This window comes from Mytilus trossulus, chromosome 14 (genome assembly GCF_036588685.1).
Source record: "Mytilus trossulus isolate FHL-02 chromosome 14, PNRI_Mtr1.1.1.hap1, whole genome shotgun sequence".
Lineage (NCBI taxonomy): Eukaryota > Metazoa > Mollusca > Bivalvia > Mytilida > Mytilidae > Mytilus > Mytilus trossulus.
The window spans coordinates 46700580-46721079 of record NC_086386.1 but is presented as its reverse complement, the minus strand read 5'-3'; the positions used below and the strand labels follow the sequence as shown (position 1 = coordinate 46721079).

Below are 20500 nucleotides of genomic sequence, written 5' to 3'. Positions count from 1 at the left end.
CCGATCTACTCAAATTGCTACACGGATATTTCGAGATAGAACATATTAAACAATTCATTATTTGATGAAAACAGCACTATTCCAGCCATTCGTCTTTCTGGTTCAAAGTCGTGATCTCCTGAAAATTTTAATTAATCACTGTAGATTTGAAAGAAAGTTCACATCAGCAGGGGTAGTATTCAACATAAATTTACGAATACAATGAATCTTGGGAAGGAAAATCATGACAGTAAAGATGCTGAGCAATTGAAAATGGTGTTAGAGACTAAAGAAATTTGTTTACAGAAACTAAACAATGAAAACGTTATTTTAAGAAGAGAAAATAAGCGACTGAAGAACGAAAAGACAACATTAGAAAAAGAAAAGGCAACATCAGAAAAAGAAAAGGCAACATTTGAAACTAAAAAGGTTGACACAGTATCATTAGTATGGAGGTAAGAAAAATATTGTGAAACAATAGACCAACAACCGATAGCAACCTGCTATCATTGACAAAGATCAGATAATGAAAGAAACTAGTTAGTCCTGTTTTCATAACCCAATTCGAATAATAGTAACACATATGTCAGACCCGGTCACGTGTCTGTTAAACTAATTCACAAGCTGATTTAAAGTATGATTTATAGTTAACCTATCGTTGGGTGTCTGTCACTTTGACGTTTACTTTACAGCTCCTCTTATCTATAATGTCTCTTAATGAAACATAAATAGTTTTGTTCGAGTCGGGAGACAATGCATTTGTCTTCCCCCTACTATTTCATTTCTGTATTTTGTGTTGTGACAATCTCCCCTTCCAAGACCTTCACGTTTCCCCAGCCCAACTTTCGACTTGATCAGAATTTGACCTAAATCTACACCTATTTATTTATTTAATTCGCAAAGGAGTTGATTGCTTTGTTCGGTACTATTCTACGGAAGCGTATTAGCGCCACACTTTTTTTTTTTTTTTCCCCTATGTTTGCGTTATAACGCAAACCTTTGCATTATAACGCAAACCTTTGCGTTATAACGCAAACATTTTGATTTCAATTATTCATTAAGTTTTGTATATATGTTCGTCAGTCATTCATTTCGGATGTGATTTACTAGTAGATAAAAAAGAAACATACATCCAAGGCCAAATCATTAGAATAAATATGTAAAGGAATAATGGAATACTTGAAGTGCAATTATACATAAATTAAGACTGATTTGTGCATCAGAAAAGTATAGAATTTAACAAGAAAATAGATATAGTTTAGTATATAGTCATATTTAAATTGAAAGATCAAAAATAATGTCATACAATTGTGAAACCTCCAAGTCAAATAGACAAAATGATCTTACTGCTTTAAAATGAATTATTAATAAGGATACATATTTTTTTTAAATTTCAGAATATGATCCAGATTCTTTGATAGAAAGTCATTGAATTTTCATTTCAATATAATGTAGTATTTTTAAGATGCTTGGGTAGCAATGTGAATAGAGAGAACATATTTTATTAATAAAACATCTTCATTCTATACATTTATTGCCAAAGGGTAGCTTCTGGAATCTAACCTACTTTACACATTTCTCAATCGAGAGCTTACTTTGGAAGTATATTTATATTCGGTTATAGCTATATTAGCAGGGTTGATTTTTTTTTAGGTATAATAAACCTCAATTTACTCAATTTTCTTTGTAATATATACATGATATATACTAGTAGTAACATGGATATCGTTTCTGGGGACCTTTATAGTTTGTTGTTTTTTGTGAGCCAATGCTCCGTGTTGAAGACCGTAATTTCGGCCTATGATGGTTTACTTTTACGAATAGTGACTTAGATGGGGAGTTTTCTAATTGGCACTCATACCACATCTTCTTATATTATTCTGCTCATTATTAGTCATTGATATGATCTAATTATTCAAGCATTTTACTTTGCAATGACTACAAAGGTGATAAATTTTAATATATACAGCCACCTCCATTAATAACTACTGTTTCCTTTGAATCTTAAATAAGAAATAAGATAAAACAAATGTTTGCGTTATAACGCAAAAGGTTTGCGTTAAACGCAAATGTTTGCGTTAAACGCAAATGTTTGCGTTATAACGCAAAGGTTTGCGTTATAACGCAAAGGTTTGCGTTATAACATAAAATGTTTGCGTTTTAACGCAAAGGTTTGCGTTTATCGCAAAGGTTTGCGTTATAACGCAAAGGTTTGCGTTATAACGCAAAAGGTTTGCGTTATAGCGCAAAGGTTTGCGTTATAACGCAAAGGTTTGCGTTATAACGCAAACATAGGAAAAAAAAAATGTGTGGCGCTAATACGCTTCCGTACTATTCTATGTATATTTGTTACATATTTTTTAAGAGTCCGCGGAACTATTGTCATAATAATTATGTGCTATAACGTGTAATAATTTCAGTTCAAGTAGATTCAATACAACGTATTAAATGTCATTACAATCAATGCATATTTCAGCTTTTACACAGCCACGTGCGTATGATTCAAGTCCACAGGAATTAGAATGTTGCTACACTCAGTATAATCTGATTATATTATTAGTTACATGGTGTGTTAGTGACCAAATACGATATATATGCGAAGCTCGAATCCCCATATTGAATTTACTGACCCAATATATATATAGTATAAGGTCCCTAGCACACCGTGTGATGAATTTATCTTCACATGTTATATTTTGACCAGCGGCCTATCAACGCCACATTATGTATGTTTGTGCTTGTCCCAAGTCAGGAGCCTGTAATTCAGTGGTTGTCGTTTGTTTATGTGTTACAAATTTGTTTTACGTTCATTTTTAAAAATAGATAAGGCCGTTAGTTTTCTCGTTTGAATTGTTTAAAATTGTAATTTCGGGGCCTTCTATAGCTGACTATGCGGTATGGGCTTTGCTCATTGATGAAGACCGTAGAGTGACCTATAGTTGTTAATTTCTGTGTCATTTTGGTCTCATGCGGAAAGTTGTCCCATTTGCAATCATACCCCTTTTTTTTAATAAGTCTTCAATACTTAGTACTTAAGAGTCACTTTCAATTGTTTATACAGAAAACAGACGTCCATAATAACTAATTTTTAGTTTTTAAATTATTTTATGAATTTATTTCTATCGTTCATTATATGTATCAATTTCGTTGTCTGTTGAAACCTTTCAGATCTGTTTTTTTGTTTTGAAAAGAAAGTTACTTCTTAATGCCAACAATAAAAATTTGTTTTATGTTTTATGAATTCATTTCAACCTTTTGTCATAAATTTATAATTCTGTTTAATCCTTTTAGATTTTTTCACCATCGTATTTATTTTCATAAAGGGTTATGTCAACTTTTTTGTTTTGAAGGGAAGTATCTCCTTACTATCCACATATATATGGTAACTAACCATGTATGGTAACTAATTCTATATTTATTAGGACACCCTATATATACATTTACAGTAATTGTCGTTTGTTTATGTAATTTATACGTGTTTCTCGTTTTATTATATAGATTAGACCGTTCGTTTTCCTGCTTGAATGGTTTACACTAGTAATGTTGTGGCCCTTTATAGCTTATTGTTCGGTGTGAGCTAAGGCTCCGTGTTGAAGGCCGTACATTGACCTATAATGGTTTACTTTTATAATTGTTATTAGGATTGAGAGTTGTCTATTTGGTACTCATACCAGATCTTCCTTTATCTATAGTCACCACGTGTAGCCTTTTAATCAATCATATATCTATAAATCTATAGGAGGTAAGATATTTGTATTTATACTTCACATATGGCTTTCAATCATTAGAATTCATACGGAGTCTTAAGATTAAATCAATTCTAGATATATTTATTGATGTTTTTAAAACTAGTTTTAAAAATTTAAGTACTTCTTTATTCCGTGTCTTTTGTCTTTTTCGTTTTACTTTTCGAATAAAATTTGAAGATCCGGTATGATTGACAATGAGACAACTGTCTAGAAAAGACAATACGACATCTGAATGGACCATTAGGTCATCGTACAGCCTTTAACAATTATTAAAGCTAAAATCCACAAAATGAGCTATAAAAACAATTCAAACAAGGAAAAAACGAACTTATTTAATATCAGAATAATGAATGTAATATATTTATTTCTATTTCCCATGTTACGTTGTTTCAATTCTGTGCCAATTTTTTCGGGAGCCCCCATCATTATGTTTTATCCATATTATTCATAATAATGAGGTCATACACATGTTCAATCTTGTCACATTTATATAAATATATACATGTGTATCTGTTATATAATATAATAATAGAAAAAAATTGACACCATAAGCCAAAAAACCCAAAATTAATAGAAAATATTTGCCTTGGAATTTCATTTATTTAATATTCGAAATGAATATGTAGGGTATCCAAACCAGTTTTATTCTTTTTTTTTTCTTTTTTTGTCTTCACAAATTTTGGCTCTGGGCTTTTCTTTAAAAAAATGCTATGAATATGTATCAGTTGTACCATTTAGACACGTTTTGTTTTTGTGTGTGTACAATCCAATTTGTATGTCTACGCAATCAAATTGTTGATGCATGACAATTTGATTTAATTATCTGATTGATAGCAATACGAATTAAATCATGTAATCAAGACGGTATTTCTGAAGTGGTTTGAGGTTAAGTAAACAAGCAGGTCAAAAAGTACGGATGTTAAATTGGGCTTATTTGTATACTCATGAATAGACAAATTTCGACGACGACTTACCAAAACAGAATAAGAGATCGAAAAACACTATCGAACTGCTAGAAAAAGCTACTAATCAAGATTATGGATGTAAGTTTTGTTTTATTATGTTTTGAATAGATTTCCATAAATTAGTTTTTATGTTAATTTTTTTTTATACAGACTCTATTCTGAAACATTTAAATTAGAATATGTTTATACAATTGACGTAAATAAATCAGTCTTAAAAATGTTCCATCTGCTACTTAGTTCTGACTCCTGGGTCGGTGATATCGTCTTTCCACTTTTCGAGTCGTATTGCTGTCTGATCTCAAACGGGAGCAATAATCGGCAATGTGTGAACCCCGCATTAGTGCTGACTACTGAGTAGGTGAAACAGCCCTCAGCACTGGCATCGATTAAGTGGTGTAAATAGCTATCAAAAGTTCCAGGCTTATAATTCAATACGGCAGACACGTGTTTTGTATTCATAAGACTCATCAGTGACGCTCAGGTCAAAATTGTAAAAAACCAAACAAGTACAAAGTTGACGAGCATTGAGGACACAAACTTCAAAAATGTTGTTCCAAATAAGGCTAATGTCATGTTTACCAGGTACCATATAGCGGGTTATTTTCGCGGGTGTAAAATTTCGCGATTTTCATTGAATAAGGTATACGAAAAATTTTGGCGGTTATTATTTTGGCGGATTCAACATTTTTAACATTACCTTTGCATGTACACTTTTAAATTGGCGGAATTTATTTTGGCGATTTTGTTCTATCCGCGAAAATAAGCGAAAATTTACACCCCGCGAAAATAAGAAAATCCTTATTATTTAGAAAAAATCATAATTTGTAAGCAGGAAATTTATAAGAATGACAATATAATTGATATGCATGTTCACTTCAAAGTGCTTACTACTGTGTTGGTGATATCGTCGAGGACGAAACGGCCACCAACAGTAGCATCGACCGAGTGATGTGAATAGTTATCAAAGGTTCGAGGCTGATAATTCAATACACCAGACACGCGTTTCGTCTACATAAGACTCATCAGTGACGTTCAGATAGAAATAGTTATAAAACCAAACAAGTACAAAGATAAAGAGCATTGAGAACTCAAACTTCCAAAACATTTAGCCATATACGGCTACGGTAATCTAAGACTGGGATAAGAACATCCTTAGCATTTCGAAAGATTCATACTTAATTAAGCAGGAACTATCTCAAAATGACAATATAATTGATATGCATGTCAACATCGAAGGCCTGACTACAGGATTGGTGATACCCTCGGGAACGAAACGTCCCTCAGCAGTGGCATCGACCTAGTGGTGTTAAAAGTTATCAAAGGTACCAGGTTTATACTCTAATACGCAAGACGTGCATTTTGATAATGAAAATTGAGATGTGATATGATTGCCAATAAAAATAAATTAGCTATATATAGTCTTAATAAAGCAGATTCGAGCATCTATAGGTCACCATACGACCTTTAACAATTAGCAAAACAAATAATGTACAGTCAGTTATAAATAGGTTTGTTTCGATAAATTATAAATCAATGTAAGCGGAATCAGCTCCATTTAAAATAAATAATAGTTATCAAAAGTACCAGGATTACAATTTTATACGCCAGACGCGCGTTTCGTCTACATAAGACTCATCAGTGACGCTCATATCAAAATAGTTAAAAAGCCAAATAAATACAAAGTTGAAGAGCATTGAGGACCAAAAATTCCAAAAAGTTGTGCCAAATACGGCTAAGGTAATCTACTAATCTACTCCTGGGGTAAGAAAATCCTTAGTTGTTTCGAAAAATTTATAAAAATGACCATATAATTGATATTCATGGCAACACCGAAGTGCTGACTACTGGGCTGGTGATACCATCGGGGACGAAACGTAAAACATACCGAAACTAACGACGTTCACCAAAGTCAAAAGGACATTAGTACATCAAGAGTTCAAGCTTTTCTTTAGGCATCCTGTAATATTCCACCGCTTATCCAGGTATAAAGTAAAAACACAAAAATACCGAACTCCGAGGAAAATTCAAAAAGGAAAATCAAAAATCAAAAGGCAAAATCAAAAGTCCAAACACATCAAACGAATGGGTAACAACTGTCATATTCCTGACTTGGTACAGGCATTTTCTAATGTAGAAAATGGTGGATTGAACCTGGTTTTATAGCTAGCTAAACCTCTCACTTATATGACAGTCGCATCAAATTCCATTAAATTGTCAACGATGCATGAACAAAACAAACATACTCAAAGAGTAAAAATGTCAAAAAATGTTATCTATTGTTTATATATATATTGCATTCGTTTTGCAAAACCACAAAAAAATCACGTTTCATTATTTTTCAGAAGCAAGTGTCGTTTGAAAGCGAAAAGACTTTCATAATAATTTTTCTATTATTATATTATATTATTATATTATATAACAGATACACATGTATATATTTAGATGTGACAAGATTGAACATATGAATAATATGGCTAAAACATAATGATGGGGCTCTCCCCCCAAAAAAACAAGAGTGAAAAGAGCTTTTGTCGAATTTACAAATGGAGATTGAGTAAAGACATTTTTGGAGATCAATCTATGGGTTAAAACAATTCAATATGTATAATAGATAAAGTAAAATTCTGAAAACTGTTGAGTTGGTTGTTTTGCCAGCGAAGTGCTAGCACAGGGACGGTTAAGACTTATTTTGAGAATATACAGCCGCGCGGATAAAATTTTCAACGAGACCGACCAAATATGAAATGAGAAGAATTCAAACATATCTTTTCATAAAGGTTGCCATTCACAAAATGAACGAAAAAAACATATCTCAGCATCAATCAAGAGGATAAGTATCAACGATTGTAATCATTTGATGGAGATGAGAATTATCTTGAATAGTTTAAAAACCAGTGAATTTGAAGCGCTAGAAAAATATTATATAAAATGTGTCTTCCGTGAATTATTTCGGTTCTAATAGGATAAATACAGTCTTAAAGTCTGAATCGAGGGTTGGTTTGTCGTGTTTTTCGTTTTGATTTTTTTCCATTTAGATAAATTAAAAATATTCTTATAAACCGGAAGTTTGCAATAATTATTTCGTAATAACTACGTGAACAAATGTACTTCTTTTTTTTAAAATCCCAAGCCCGTTATTTGTAATTTTTAATTTCGATGTTTTCTTGTAAGCTAGCGTCAAATACAAAGTTCACATTTCAAAATGGCAAATAATCTAAAGATATATGACAATTTTACATTCATGTTTAGAGAAAAAATAGTAATGTGGTAATTTAAAAAAAAAAACAGTCCGCACTTTTCGCCAAAGACAAGTTTTTTTTGCCAAACAATTGTGTAAAAAAATAACCATTTAACTTCTAAAAGAGGAAGGGTATGTTTATTTCTAAAATATATTCTGACCCAAAAATTAATCCGTTCGTTAAAAATAATAATATATTATTAAAACCATATAAAACAATATGATGTCAAATGGTAGCTGCGGAAATGTAGTTCTTACGTCTTTATGTTATATTTTACTATTTGAGGACCATAGATCTACGGATTTTCCCCTGTTTTAAAACGTACGGAATTACTACATAGGTTCAGGTCGCACTTATTTTCCCCAAAAGATTGTTTATAACATAACGTTTGTTTCGTTAGATATTTTTCTAGGATATAACGTACCTATTTATGTTTGATTATTCGTTTCCTTAACACTATTATCTAATTATTCCCATTTGTATGCATTTTCTTAATTATCTTTTCTTGTGTGTCGTTACGTCAAGACGAGATTCAATATGGCTGAACAAAATAGGCGGAGAAACCCATAATGCATAGTTTGCTATAAAAGGCTTGTATTTTTTTAATTTTAGTTTCTTGTGTACAATTTGGAAATAAGTATGGCGTCCATTATCACTGAACTAGTATATATTTGTTTAGGGGCCAGCTGAAGGACGCCTCCGAGTGCGGGAATTTCTCGCTACATTGAAGACCTATTGGTGACCTTCTGTTGTTGTGTGTTTTTTATATGGTCGGGTTGTTGTCTCTTAGACACATTCCCCATTTCCATTCTCAATTTCATATCATTGACAAATGTAACAGATTGATTTGTGTACAAAAACAAAAAAAATAAAAAAATGAACGAAAAACATACAGAAACAAACGATAACCTCTTGATTGCAGTACGCATCACTTGGAACAGACATAAACAGTAAGTGGTCTGGTTACTCTCGTTTCAAGGCACCACCCTCTCCTTACGGCAATAACCAGTCTAGTTTCATATCTACCAAGATGTTTACCCAAACAATCGATGTTAACTATTGATAAATACTAAAAAGATTTGCTTTCAACACAGACGAAATTGTGGAAAATGGTTTTTGGTTACGTAAGAGAAGTTCTCGTATGCAAAGTTTATTATAGGGTAATTATGTTTTGCATTAATTTCTGAATGTCAGGGTTAAGTGATACCATGATAGTCTGGTGCGGAAAACAAGGATTCCAATCAATTGATTTGTTTTGTTTTTCTTTTAACACAGTGCTTTCTTTTTTTTAATGTGACACAATTTTTCAATTAAATATAATACAAAAAAACTGATAATAAGATAAATGATTACAACCTCTTTTTTTACATGTAACACCTGATGTTCAGTGGTTGTCGTTAGTTTAAACATATTTATTTAGAGTGGATTGGGAAACAAGTTTTGCAACTTATATTAATCCCTCTCCACTTTGCGGGTGCGAGTGCTGCCTTGTAGCGGCATTAGCCTACTCTTTTTCGAAATCTACAAGGGTGTCTTTAACGTGCAAGAGATATGGCTCTCTCTTAACACGGGGCAGCCATTTATCGTCCCCTTCCGACGGACTATCATCGTTTCCTCAAGACCATACTCGCAAATGGTGTCAAGGGAGAGCCGAAAATTGAGTTCCTGAAATTTTCATCCCAAACGGGAATCGAACCAGGAACCTTTGTGTTAGTAGTCCGATGCACTAACCACTACACCACGGTGGTTGTCGTGTGTTGATGTGGCTCATAAATGTTATTTGTTTTCATTATATTTATAGATTAGACCGTTCGTTTTCCCGTTTGAATTGTTTTACACTTGTCTGGTAATTTTTGAAGCCCTTGATAACTTGATAAATAAATCAGCAAAGGGCTATTTGCAGTTAGTGACATACCAGCTCCAGACCTCAAGCAAACAGATTGACAGATTATGTTTTCAGCATATAAATATCAAGAACTATCCCTCCTTATAGGGCCGAAGTTTAGTATCATATTATTAAACAGTTTATGAGAAGAACATAACTCGTTTCATGAAACAGCGGTTTTCTAAAAACAACGTGTTTATTTCCGTTGCAAAGTCCTATACGTGAATCTATAATAAAGCCTACATACACAATCTTTAATGACCTGGCAACAGTGTAGTACCTTTATCCCTCATAATAGATTTTGTTAGCTTTTGAGGCGAATGCCGATATTTGTGGCCTTTGCAAAGAATACAACCATTAAAATTGGATATAAAATACCTGAACGTATAAGATTACTGCGTGTTAATTTCTATTTACGAATGATATTCTTGTACAGATGATAAAATTTTGTAAATGTTTTGACAAGTATGTTATATCGAAAACCCTGGTGTAATTATGTAATACATACTTTTCTTTCGCTAAAATATGATACATTTCGTTATGCATGCTTACCTTTGTTCTGTAACCTTTTGGCGGGAATGTCAAATCCATTATGAGACTTATAATTAATCATTTTCAAGAACCCACTGATCACAGTGTTAACCTAAGTAAACGTATATCAAACTTTTAACTTCTAATTGATAATATTTTATCCTCTTAAAAACGAATGGCATATGAACGGTTCGAAGTCGCGCGTATTTTGTACATAATCAGTAGAGTCTTCAGTATATGTGTCGTGTACAAGTTGCAATTTTGCAGAGGTTATAACATGTACAAAAATATTGTACATGTTATAACTTGTATAATGGAAAAATACAAGTTATAACATGTACAAAAGTACCTCATACATGTTATAACCTGTACAAAATATTGCTTAAAAATGGTTTTAACTTGTACAAAATTTAAAAAAAAATCTAAATGAAGTAAAATATCCATTTAAATTCACCAATGCATAAAGAACAACAATAAATAGGCTAGAACATGTCTTTTTTCTGTAGAGGACAATAATCACAAAGTTTCAGAAATATATGTTTCATGACTTATGTTGGCAAAATGTGTTTTCATGTAATTGTATCGTTTATGCAGTCCATCATGGCTTAAATAAGTGTGAAATTATTTACTAAAAGCTTGCATTCCTCAATAACAATTACATTAGATACTAGTAACTAAATTCTTCAAAAAAATTTAAGAACGATTCCTAAAATTTTTCGGAAATACTCCTCCCTCTCGATTTTATAGCATGCAAAGACTAAAACAATGTCTTATATGCTTACTCTGTAGAAGCAAGAGAGAGCTGAAATTGTTCTCATTGGACCACGCTTCATTATCAATATCTTTGGATCTACTCTTCAACATTTTTGGCCTTCAGCATGACTTATGTAAATTTATAACTCAATTTTTGTTTATAAACTATAAGATAATTGCATGAGGCGAATGTCATTTTTATGTTTTAAATATATATCCTCTACTTTGAAAGCATGTATTTGTGGCCTTTGGATGTTGTCTGCTCAATTGGCGTGTTGTTGCCTTTTAGTCACATACACCATTTCAATTCCCAATTTGATTTGTAGACACATCTATCCTGGCTATCCTCTTATTTCTTTTAGTGTCAACTTAATAACATGTTCATTTTGACTTCTTTTTCTTACGATTGGCATGAAAACGAACTTATTTTATCATAAATTCCAATAAGTAGCAGATTTGAAATGTCCATAGATAGTCATAAGAGGATCATAAGACATGTCCTAAGATATATCTTATGACAGGTTTTATGAATGCTTCGTAACACTGACCCCTGGACATTAACAGTTACTGTATCAAAAAAGGACAAAACACACTAACATGAAGGAATAATAAAAAAGTTATGAAAATGTTATTGAGGTCAATATCATCTGTTACGATAATAGAAAAATATCCTTATTTTTCGATTTTGTACAAGTTAAAGCCATTTTTAAGCAATGTTTTGTACCGGTTATAACATGTATGAGGTACTTTTGTACATGTTATAACTTTTATTTTTGCATTATACAAGTTACAACATGTACAATATTTTTGTACTTGTTATAACCTGTACAAAATCGCAACTTGTACACGACATATGCATAATACCACAAGTGCTGACATATATCACTATTTAAAAAACACGCTTAACGCGCATAATTGATAAGATATGTCGATAAACTGTATTTTTGTCACGTTGACAATTCGTTTTTGTTATGATATAAAATATATATGTTATGTCTGGATTTCTTAATGTTCTTTTCAAATAAATTACATTGTTTTAGTATGGGCGTTATATTTAAAGGAAGATTATGTTCTACACTTGAACGTTCTTGCGTATAGTTATATAGCAATATGGAAACATGAAATGACTACTAGAGAAAATAAAGAGACATATTTGGTCGATTTTAAACATGTTTATAATGAACTGATGAATTTTTATACGATTGTGGCTATTTCACTCTAAGTCTAGTTCCTAAAACTATAGAATTAAGGAATGGTATATTTGAGTACAATTATAATTCCTTAATAACATAAATATCCATATGCCCATTGAACTTGTCATCTTTAAAGTGCAATTATAGCAAACGCTTACTAATGGTTTTAGTCTTCCACATGTTTTTCTTGGTTTGATTATAAATGGTTTATATATAAATCAACAATTAACGGACTATAATTTGAAGTGTGATGTATAAGCTTCGACCGAAAAACTACTTCTTTGACCAGAAACTAAATCATCGCCTTATATTTAATGAAATATGAAGACCTCTTAGAAAATATTTATAAAAAAAATTCAGTCCAGGAACGAGGTTTACACATGGCTTTGTTAATATCACAGTTATGTCTGTCGTTACCAATGACTAGAGGATCACGGCTATGCACATCATGAATGTAAACGTAAAGAAATTGCACATCGGTAGCAAGGGCTATTCAGATGAATGCCAAATGTATAACGTAAAAATAAGTTAAACTAAAATGAAAGGGAAACAGTTTACACAAATTTATTAATATTTTTTCACATTAAATATTAGCCAAATAGTTTTAATATTTTCCGAATGCAACATCAATGGGAGCATCATGAAATGGTAGTATTGTTGGAACTATGCTGAATTTGTATTTAACCTATACTTTTTCTTTTAACTTAGTACGCCGCTATGTGTCGTCAATCCTGAATCAGCTGTTAATAGTTGAAAAAAATGGAAGTTTTTTTACGACCTTGACTGGTTAAACATGCCATTGCACGGTTGGTTAAACAGTTATCGATTGTTTAATACTATTTCTCTAATTCTATGAAAATTTATCCTTTTCCAAACCCATTGTATAAAAAAAATAATCAACGTGTGGTTGCCGGTGATCTCAAAAGATCATTGGATGATTTAAAGGGACATTACCTTAAGGGAAGCTAACTGGATGAATCAACATATGTTATGATACAGGTGTTCATGAAATTGACAAATTCTCGTAATGGGAAAGGCACTCGAAGGGGATTTTCGGTTAACAAATAAAGAAAATATATTTTTTAATCATTGGAGAAACAGATTCTTACATAGTTGCTCGTAGATTATCGGATTTATCCAATCTCGATATTTAGATTATCAATTTTAAAGTCCTCGTCGTCATTATTGAGAGCCAATATATCATCCAAATATCTAAAAGTATTATTATTTTTTGCATTAGATTTTCCTTCGATGGGTCTTAGCTGATATGAGTCATAAATTGTAACTCATAACAGTACCGAAACAGTTCCGCAATACGTGGTGCACATTTTAACAAATGTTGAAGTTAACTTTAGCAGAAAATATAGAGTTTTACTAAACAAGAGACGAAAAGGGAAGGGTTTATAAGACACTATCAACCCACTGAATAAGACTTCAGAGCTTTGGTACTATTCTTGAGGAAATATGTTAAGACATATTCATTGAAAAAGATTCAACGTTTGAGATTAAGGTCTTGCTCAGTGTGTTCATGGTATGAAAAGAGAACAAGAGGTTTAAATTCAAAAGTCAAAGGTCAATTGACAACACCGAGTTTAAAAACACAAAAGAAATGCAAAAGGACAATCAGAAACACACACAAAAGAATAAGCTAAAAACTGAGCAACAGGAAGCTTGCAAACACCGGTATCTTTTGTTTTGCCATCATTATTTATTTACTTAGAATAAGTTTGTCAAATGATTTTAAAAATCAATTATATGTATTTGTATTGATTATGCTGATGTAATGTTGACTTACTACCATAATAATACCATATTTAGTATTATAATTATTCATAAATGTAGTTCTGGAATTTTTTTTACAAAAAACACATCGTTAGCGTAAAAGTGGGACGAAAAATACCAAAGGGACAGTCAAACTCATAAATCTAAAATAAACTGACAACGCCATGGCTAAAAATGAAAAAGACAAACAGACAAACAATAGTACACATGACACAACATAGAAAGGTTAAGAATAAACAACACGAACCCCACCAAAAACTAGGGGTGATCTCAAGTGCTCCGGATGGTAAGCAGATCCTGCTCCACATGTGGTCCCCGTCGTGTCGTAAATGTTTCGAAAAGTAAGATTTATGAATAATTACAGAGCAGCTCATGAGTTGATTATTCAGTTTGTTTTGGGGTAAGGGGGAATTTGATCATTTTCTTTGTGCTATAGTTATCATGTGAATTAATGAACGATAACAGATTACGCCTGTGTGTTTATTTTAGTAAAGCTCAAAGTCCCTTAAATGAAGCAAGCTGGTCATCCGAGAAACAGAAAGAGTTCGACAGTTTAAAAATTCAACTTGACAAACTGGAGAATTACAACGAAGTCGTATTAAAGGCCAAAAATGACCAAAAAAAAGACAACAGGTATTTAAGATTTATTAGAAATATAAGCAGTTTAATGCCTTTTAATGATAAAAGTCTTGCTGACTTAAGGTCAGTTTACGATATAAAGATTTTAATGTAAAAAACGTAATAGTTGGAATAATTATGGAACGAACATGCAAAACTATTCAATAAATCAATATTTATGTATTTCTACAAGTAGTATTGTCACACTCTGGTTGGAGTAGGGATTAAGCAGCCTACATGACTTTGAAAGACACGCACATTGATTCCATTGGCAAGACGAAGACCTTTAATCTGCAAATACGTTAGTTGCAAAGCTTTCTCTTTAAATCATTCGAATTAAGTAAAAGGCGCGTCAAGCATGCCACCAGTAAACATGGTAAAGCTCCAGTAAATATAATACGGTTGCCTCCCATGAGAAGCAGTAGTGAAACAACATTTTTACGTGCTTTTTTTAAACTAAAATTTTTACCCCATCACATAGTGCTAAACCTCCTTTTCCTCTCCTCTAGACTTCAGAGATGGTGAGAGGTTAACAATACAATACACCCTGGTTTTGTTTTAAACAGAGGAGCAAACATCCTCAATAACCAATGATCCCATTTTTCTTCTTCTGATTCTGCTTAATGTCAGAGTAATCATGTACCTGGTGTTAATTTAGTAATATTTCATTCATAAATTTAACTTAAGATTTTCGTTTAAAATAAGACGGGAAAAGGTTGCTTATCCGCTTTTGGTGTAAGCATGAGTAAAGTACCCTTTTACAAGTCCTGTACTGGGTTCATTCCATTTTACTCTACTATTGGATGGAGACAAGACAAATTTCTGTCTGTTTCATGAAGACATGTAGTTTTGAATGCCTTCTGTGTCTTTATTTATTTGTTTACAATATGTTCAATGAACAAAATGTAAATTGAATTTAAAGGACATAAAGTAAGTTCATTTTTTACACCGGTGTTCCATTTTCCATGCGGACGGATCTACACATATACATGCACGCTTTTGATTTAAAACAAAATGAAAAAGAGTACATTTTTAGAGATGGAGAAATTAAATTTAAATTCAACAAATTAAATGTACATAAGCTATTAATAAACAAATATATTTCATTTAATCTAGTAAGCTACGAGAAAGAATACAACATATACAAAGGGACTTCGAGAAGAAAGCAAATGCATTTGATCGATTATCAGGTGAAATGCAGGAAACGAAAGAAGAAATTGGTCATTTGTTAAAAGAAAACAAACGGTAAGACAACATTCAATCAACCTGTAAAGTATGTTGCTGATTTTAATTTGATAGGACATACTATACTGCCTCATATATTATGTTTTCGATTGCTCCAAGAAAAGTCGTCATCTTTTTAATGGAACATAACGTTACATGTTAGTTCCAGCTACTACATTTTCCTCAGAAGCTTCTGTTTCACAAAAAAGGATCATTTCAAGTGAGTAGTTAAGCTAGCTATAAAAACAGGTTTAATCCAGCATTTTTAACATAAGAACTTGCCTATACCACGTAAGGGTTAGGAGAGTTGGTGTCCATTTGATGTGTTTGAGTTTCTAATTTTGCCATTTGATTAGGGATTTTCCGTTTTAAATTTTCCTCGGAGCGCCCTTTTTTTGGACAATTAGAGTAATATACAGGAAGTTGGTTTTCATGAAACATTGTGAAATTCGGACTGTCTGTTACAGATATTTTATAAAAAAAAAAATGGAGGTTGATGAATAATATAATTTCTTGAATTAAAAAAATAAAATCTGAACTTGCCGTTCTTGTTTATAAAACACTGTCTTTAAGTTTGAAAAAAGCATTATTTGCCAAATATTATTTATATTTTCATCGTTCAAATATCATACAAAAGGTCAAATGCTTGAAAACTATTGGAAGCGAGGGAAGTACTTTACAAATTAAAAACACTCTTTACAATTCATTAGTGCTCGTTCTGCCATAGCTTAGTCGGTTACATGGTCCGATATGTCAATGACGACGAAAGGCATTGTTGTAGTCTTACTTGGGCTTCTGAATGTCAGATAGTAAAGTTGAAATCAATCAAACACAGAATTCAAACACTATTCGTTTATTTTTTACTATTATGCTACTTTTGTTCATCTTCAAGTTGTTAAATCATTTAATGAAATGTTGAAAAATGCGTTTCCCTCAGTTATAGTTTGTAACCCGGATTTGTTTTTTTCTATCGATTTATGAGTTTGAAACAGCGGTATACTACTGTTGCCTTTACTGAAAAAAAATGTGTCCTTTAACTTATTGATAACTTTTTTTTATAATTGTATAGTGTATTTTGCATTATTCTACAGTTTTATGTTTATTTTCATATTACTAGAGTACTGCATATATATGAAAAGTTAAAGGAGAAACAAAGGAACGAAATGGTAATAGAGGAACACATTTGTAAACTGAAAAATGAAATACAAGATAAAGAAGAGAAAGTAAAAGATCTATCTCTGTAAGTTTTAATACTTTTCAAAACACTTTTATTTCCCAAGAACTTGGAAATCACATTATCACTAATACGCAAGTATGGAATCCATTTTTCACTTCTCTCGCGGGATGTATAATACAAAAAGAATAACAGCGGAACGTATGTTATAGTAAATATAATAGCATACCATAAAGTAACCAAGGATGTGACGTAATATACAGAACACTAGAGTATAAACATTTCATTGTTATGACAACGACATGGAAAACAAAACAAAAATCTAATTTGAAAAAGAACGTTCAGACCTATGAGCTCTTTGATGAAACACTGCGATTTTTATTCGTGTGCATGCCAAAAAAATCTTTGTAGAGTGGTCTTATTACATCACAAACAACATTTTACAAAAGACAAAAACTGAAAAAGTATATTTTTACAAAACGCATTTGGCAAAAAGGTCGAACAATGGATGTTCTTAAAACATGCTGACTGCCTAGGGCGATTGCTTAGTAAGTAGATCACCAGATGTAACTACATGAATCTCAATTATTAATTTAATACCGCAAAGAAACAATAAACTTGCGGAAAAGATGGTATATCGCAAACATAAGGTGCACAAATTGGTACATCAGATCACGATTTTGATAATTTATGTCTCTTCAGTGATGCTAGGAATCGAAACGGTATTTGACAGGCCATATACTTTATCTCAATTTAGGATAGACTCTTAAATTTGAAAGAGTCGAAATATGATAAAGGAGTTATAATATTGTGGGTACTTTACATGTTAATATTATTTAAATGACTCTAGGGAAGATTAGTTATAAATAATTGGGATTATCCTCTTAAAATAAAGATGATTTATTTATGTATTTATTTAGTTGAGAGCAAAAAAAAATCTCTCTCACCAAACCCCGACGACTAAGTGTACTGTGAAGATATTAAAATTATCTTGTTCATTCCCGTCATAATTTGTCATATTTTATTTTACAAACAATGTGTCTATGTCTGAATTCATGTATTGACGTTACAAGGTACAAATTAAATTGAAGCAACAATAAAAACAGGTCAGATATCGTTTGTTTTTTATAAAATGCAACAATGATGTGCATTCATTTAAGAAAACTGGAAGAAAGAACAACGGATACAAAAAAACTAAACGATTTGCTGCAATCAAATAAACAAGAAAGAGTGAAAGAGAAGAAAATGTATTTGGAGGAAATTTTTACGTTGAATAAAGGATTAGAAAATTTGAGAGTGGAAATTAAGCAAAAAGAGTCAACTCGAAACCGGTGAGTATTCTTTTGTTACTTTTCATCTCGTATACAATTTAGTCATGAACATTTTATCACTTGTTGATCGTCGTTCATTATCTCATTATCCGTTAATTATTTATAAAAAATCTTGTCCTTTGAAACTTCGTATACTGCATCAAATTTAATGGAACTACGCCATAACTATTATTTAGATAAGAATGTGTCAGATGAACTCATCAAACGCATCCGCCCGTTACAAAGTTAACAAATATAACACATCAACACAGACTGGACGTGGCAGGGTATTTATCCATCCCTTATCCCTAACACCAACACAAAGACACTTAGAACATATCTGAGAGTGTGCTCAGGTACTGACAGGTAATTGAAAGCCAATAGCAAATAGGAAATATATATACAAGTCTTAAAATTTTGTACGCAAGACATCCGTTTTGTCTAACTACAACTCATCAGTGACGCTCGAATAAAAAAACTTAAAAAGGCAAAATACAGTACAAAGTTGAAGAGCATTACGCATATGTTTAACTTTGAATATTATTAGTATAAGTAGAATTCACATGTGTAAAGAATCCTGGGCAAATACGATTTGCCTTTAAAGAAAATCAAAGCCGATATGGTGTAGGCCCACCTACAGACAAACCTGGTATAAAAATTTAACGAGATAACGATTTCTAAAGAATGTTTACCAGTTAACAATAATGATAAAAAAAATTATCACGTTTACAGCAGGATGCATTTAGTATGTAGGTACAGGTAATATCTGTGGTTAGTTTGTTGGCTAGCTGAAGTCATTATTAGGTTATGTAAAACCCCTCCCCTTTAAGAGTAGACTAGTTTGACATATAACCAATGTATATGTCTACACGACAAGCACTACAAAAGTCCCAAAGGCGGAAAAGACTTTGTCTTAATTTGAATAAAATATTACTCGACATTCTCAAAAAGTATGCCTTGTGTCTTAATTTTTCTGGACAAATTCTGATTGATGTGAAATGTGTATGAAATTTTCTCAAGAAACTCTTGAAATTTGAATACTGACCGGAAATTTTTCGACATATTCTCGACATGTTTTTTTCTCAGTATGGATTGACATATTTTAAACATTTTGAATCGGGTCTTAAAGGAGTAGGGGCTATAATGGCCTTAAATGGCCCCAGATTTACAAGATAATAAAAATTCGAACAGAGCAGATTTTTCTCCTTAAATTATTAGAATATGAGTCAATGATTTTAAAAAAATGTTTTTATCTAACAAAAAAATGTTAAATGACGTCACAATGGCAGGTGCAAATGACGTCATAATTGGGAAAATAAGCAAAAATACAGAAATTTGGATGGTTTTTCTAATTTTTGACCACCGCACCATGCTTGCACCAAATAGAAATTTGAACATTTTGACAAGTTCATACAGATCAAACTTTGGAAAAAATATTTTTTTGGTGCAAGGTTGGTGCGATAGTTTATTTTATATTTTTCATAGCCAATCGGAGCAATAAAAAGCTGAAATATGCCGTTCAAATTGGACATATTCATCTGAAAAAGTTTAGTTTATACATTCTTATGCCTATAGGAACTTTATTTTTTGGGTTATGAATGTAACATGTATTCCCTAATATTATTTCCATAAGTATATCTCGGTAAATGTCTTTAAAAATTCCGTTGTGTAAGGGAGTCAATAACAACTTTGAGAACATTTTTTTTAATTGTGGAATTTTAGATAGACCAATATATAACAACATCTGTACATTTCTTATGTTTCAGATTCTGCTTATTATCAATTCAAAATCTGGTGTTTGAAGGGGCAATCTTCTCTCTCTCTCTGGTATTAGGGTCGGATCCATGATCTATGTTAGGAAAAGGTGGGGGGGGGGGGGGGGAATTTTAAAAGATTTTTTGCTTAAATTCACATAATTGGCAAGAAACACGAAATTAATTTTGAGAATGAAACTACCTATATTCCAATTGCATGTGTCTTTGATGGTAATGAGAATAGAGAACAAGTTCTAGAAAATTTGATGGTAAGAGAACAGAAACGGCATATATGGTAGACTATCCATATATCCGTACATACATGCATAATATATATATGGCTA

At 31.9% G+C, this 20500-nt stretch overlaps 1 protein-coding gene across 1 annotated transcript; it reads left to right on the top strand.

Moving 5' to 3' along the window:
• Positions 1–201: 201 nt before the first annotated feature.
• Positions 202–18427, top strand: LOC134697815 (uncharacterized). Its single transcript, XM_063560102.1, has 5 exons — positions 202–434; positions 14566–14709; positions 15811–15939; positions 17036–17158; positions 18253–18427. The coding sequence occupies exons 1-5, from the start codon at positions 202–204 to the stop codon at positions 18425–18427; spliced, it is 804 nt and encodes a 267-aa protein (XP_063416172.1).
• Positions 18428–20500: the final 2073 nt, after the last annotated feature.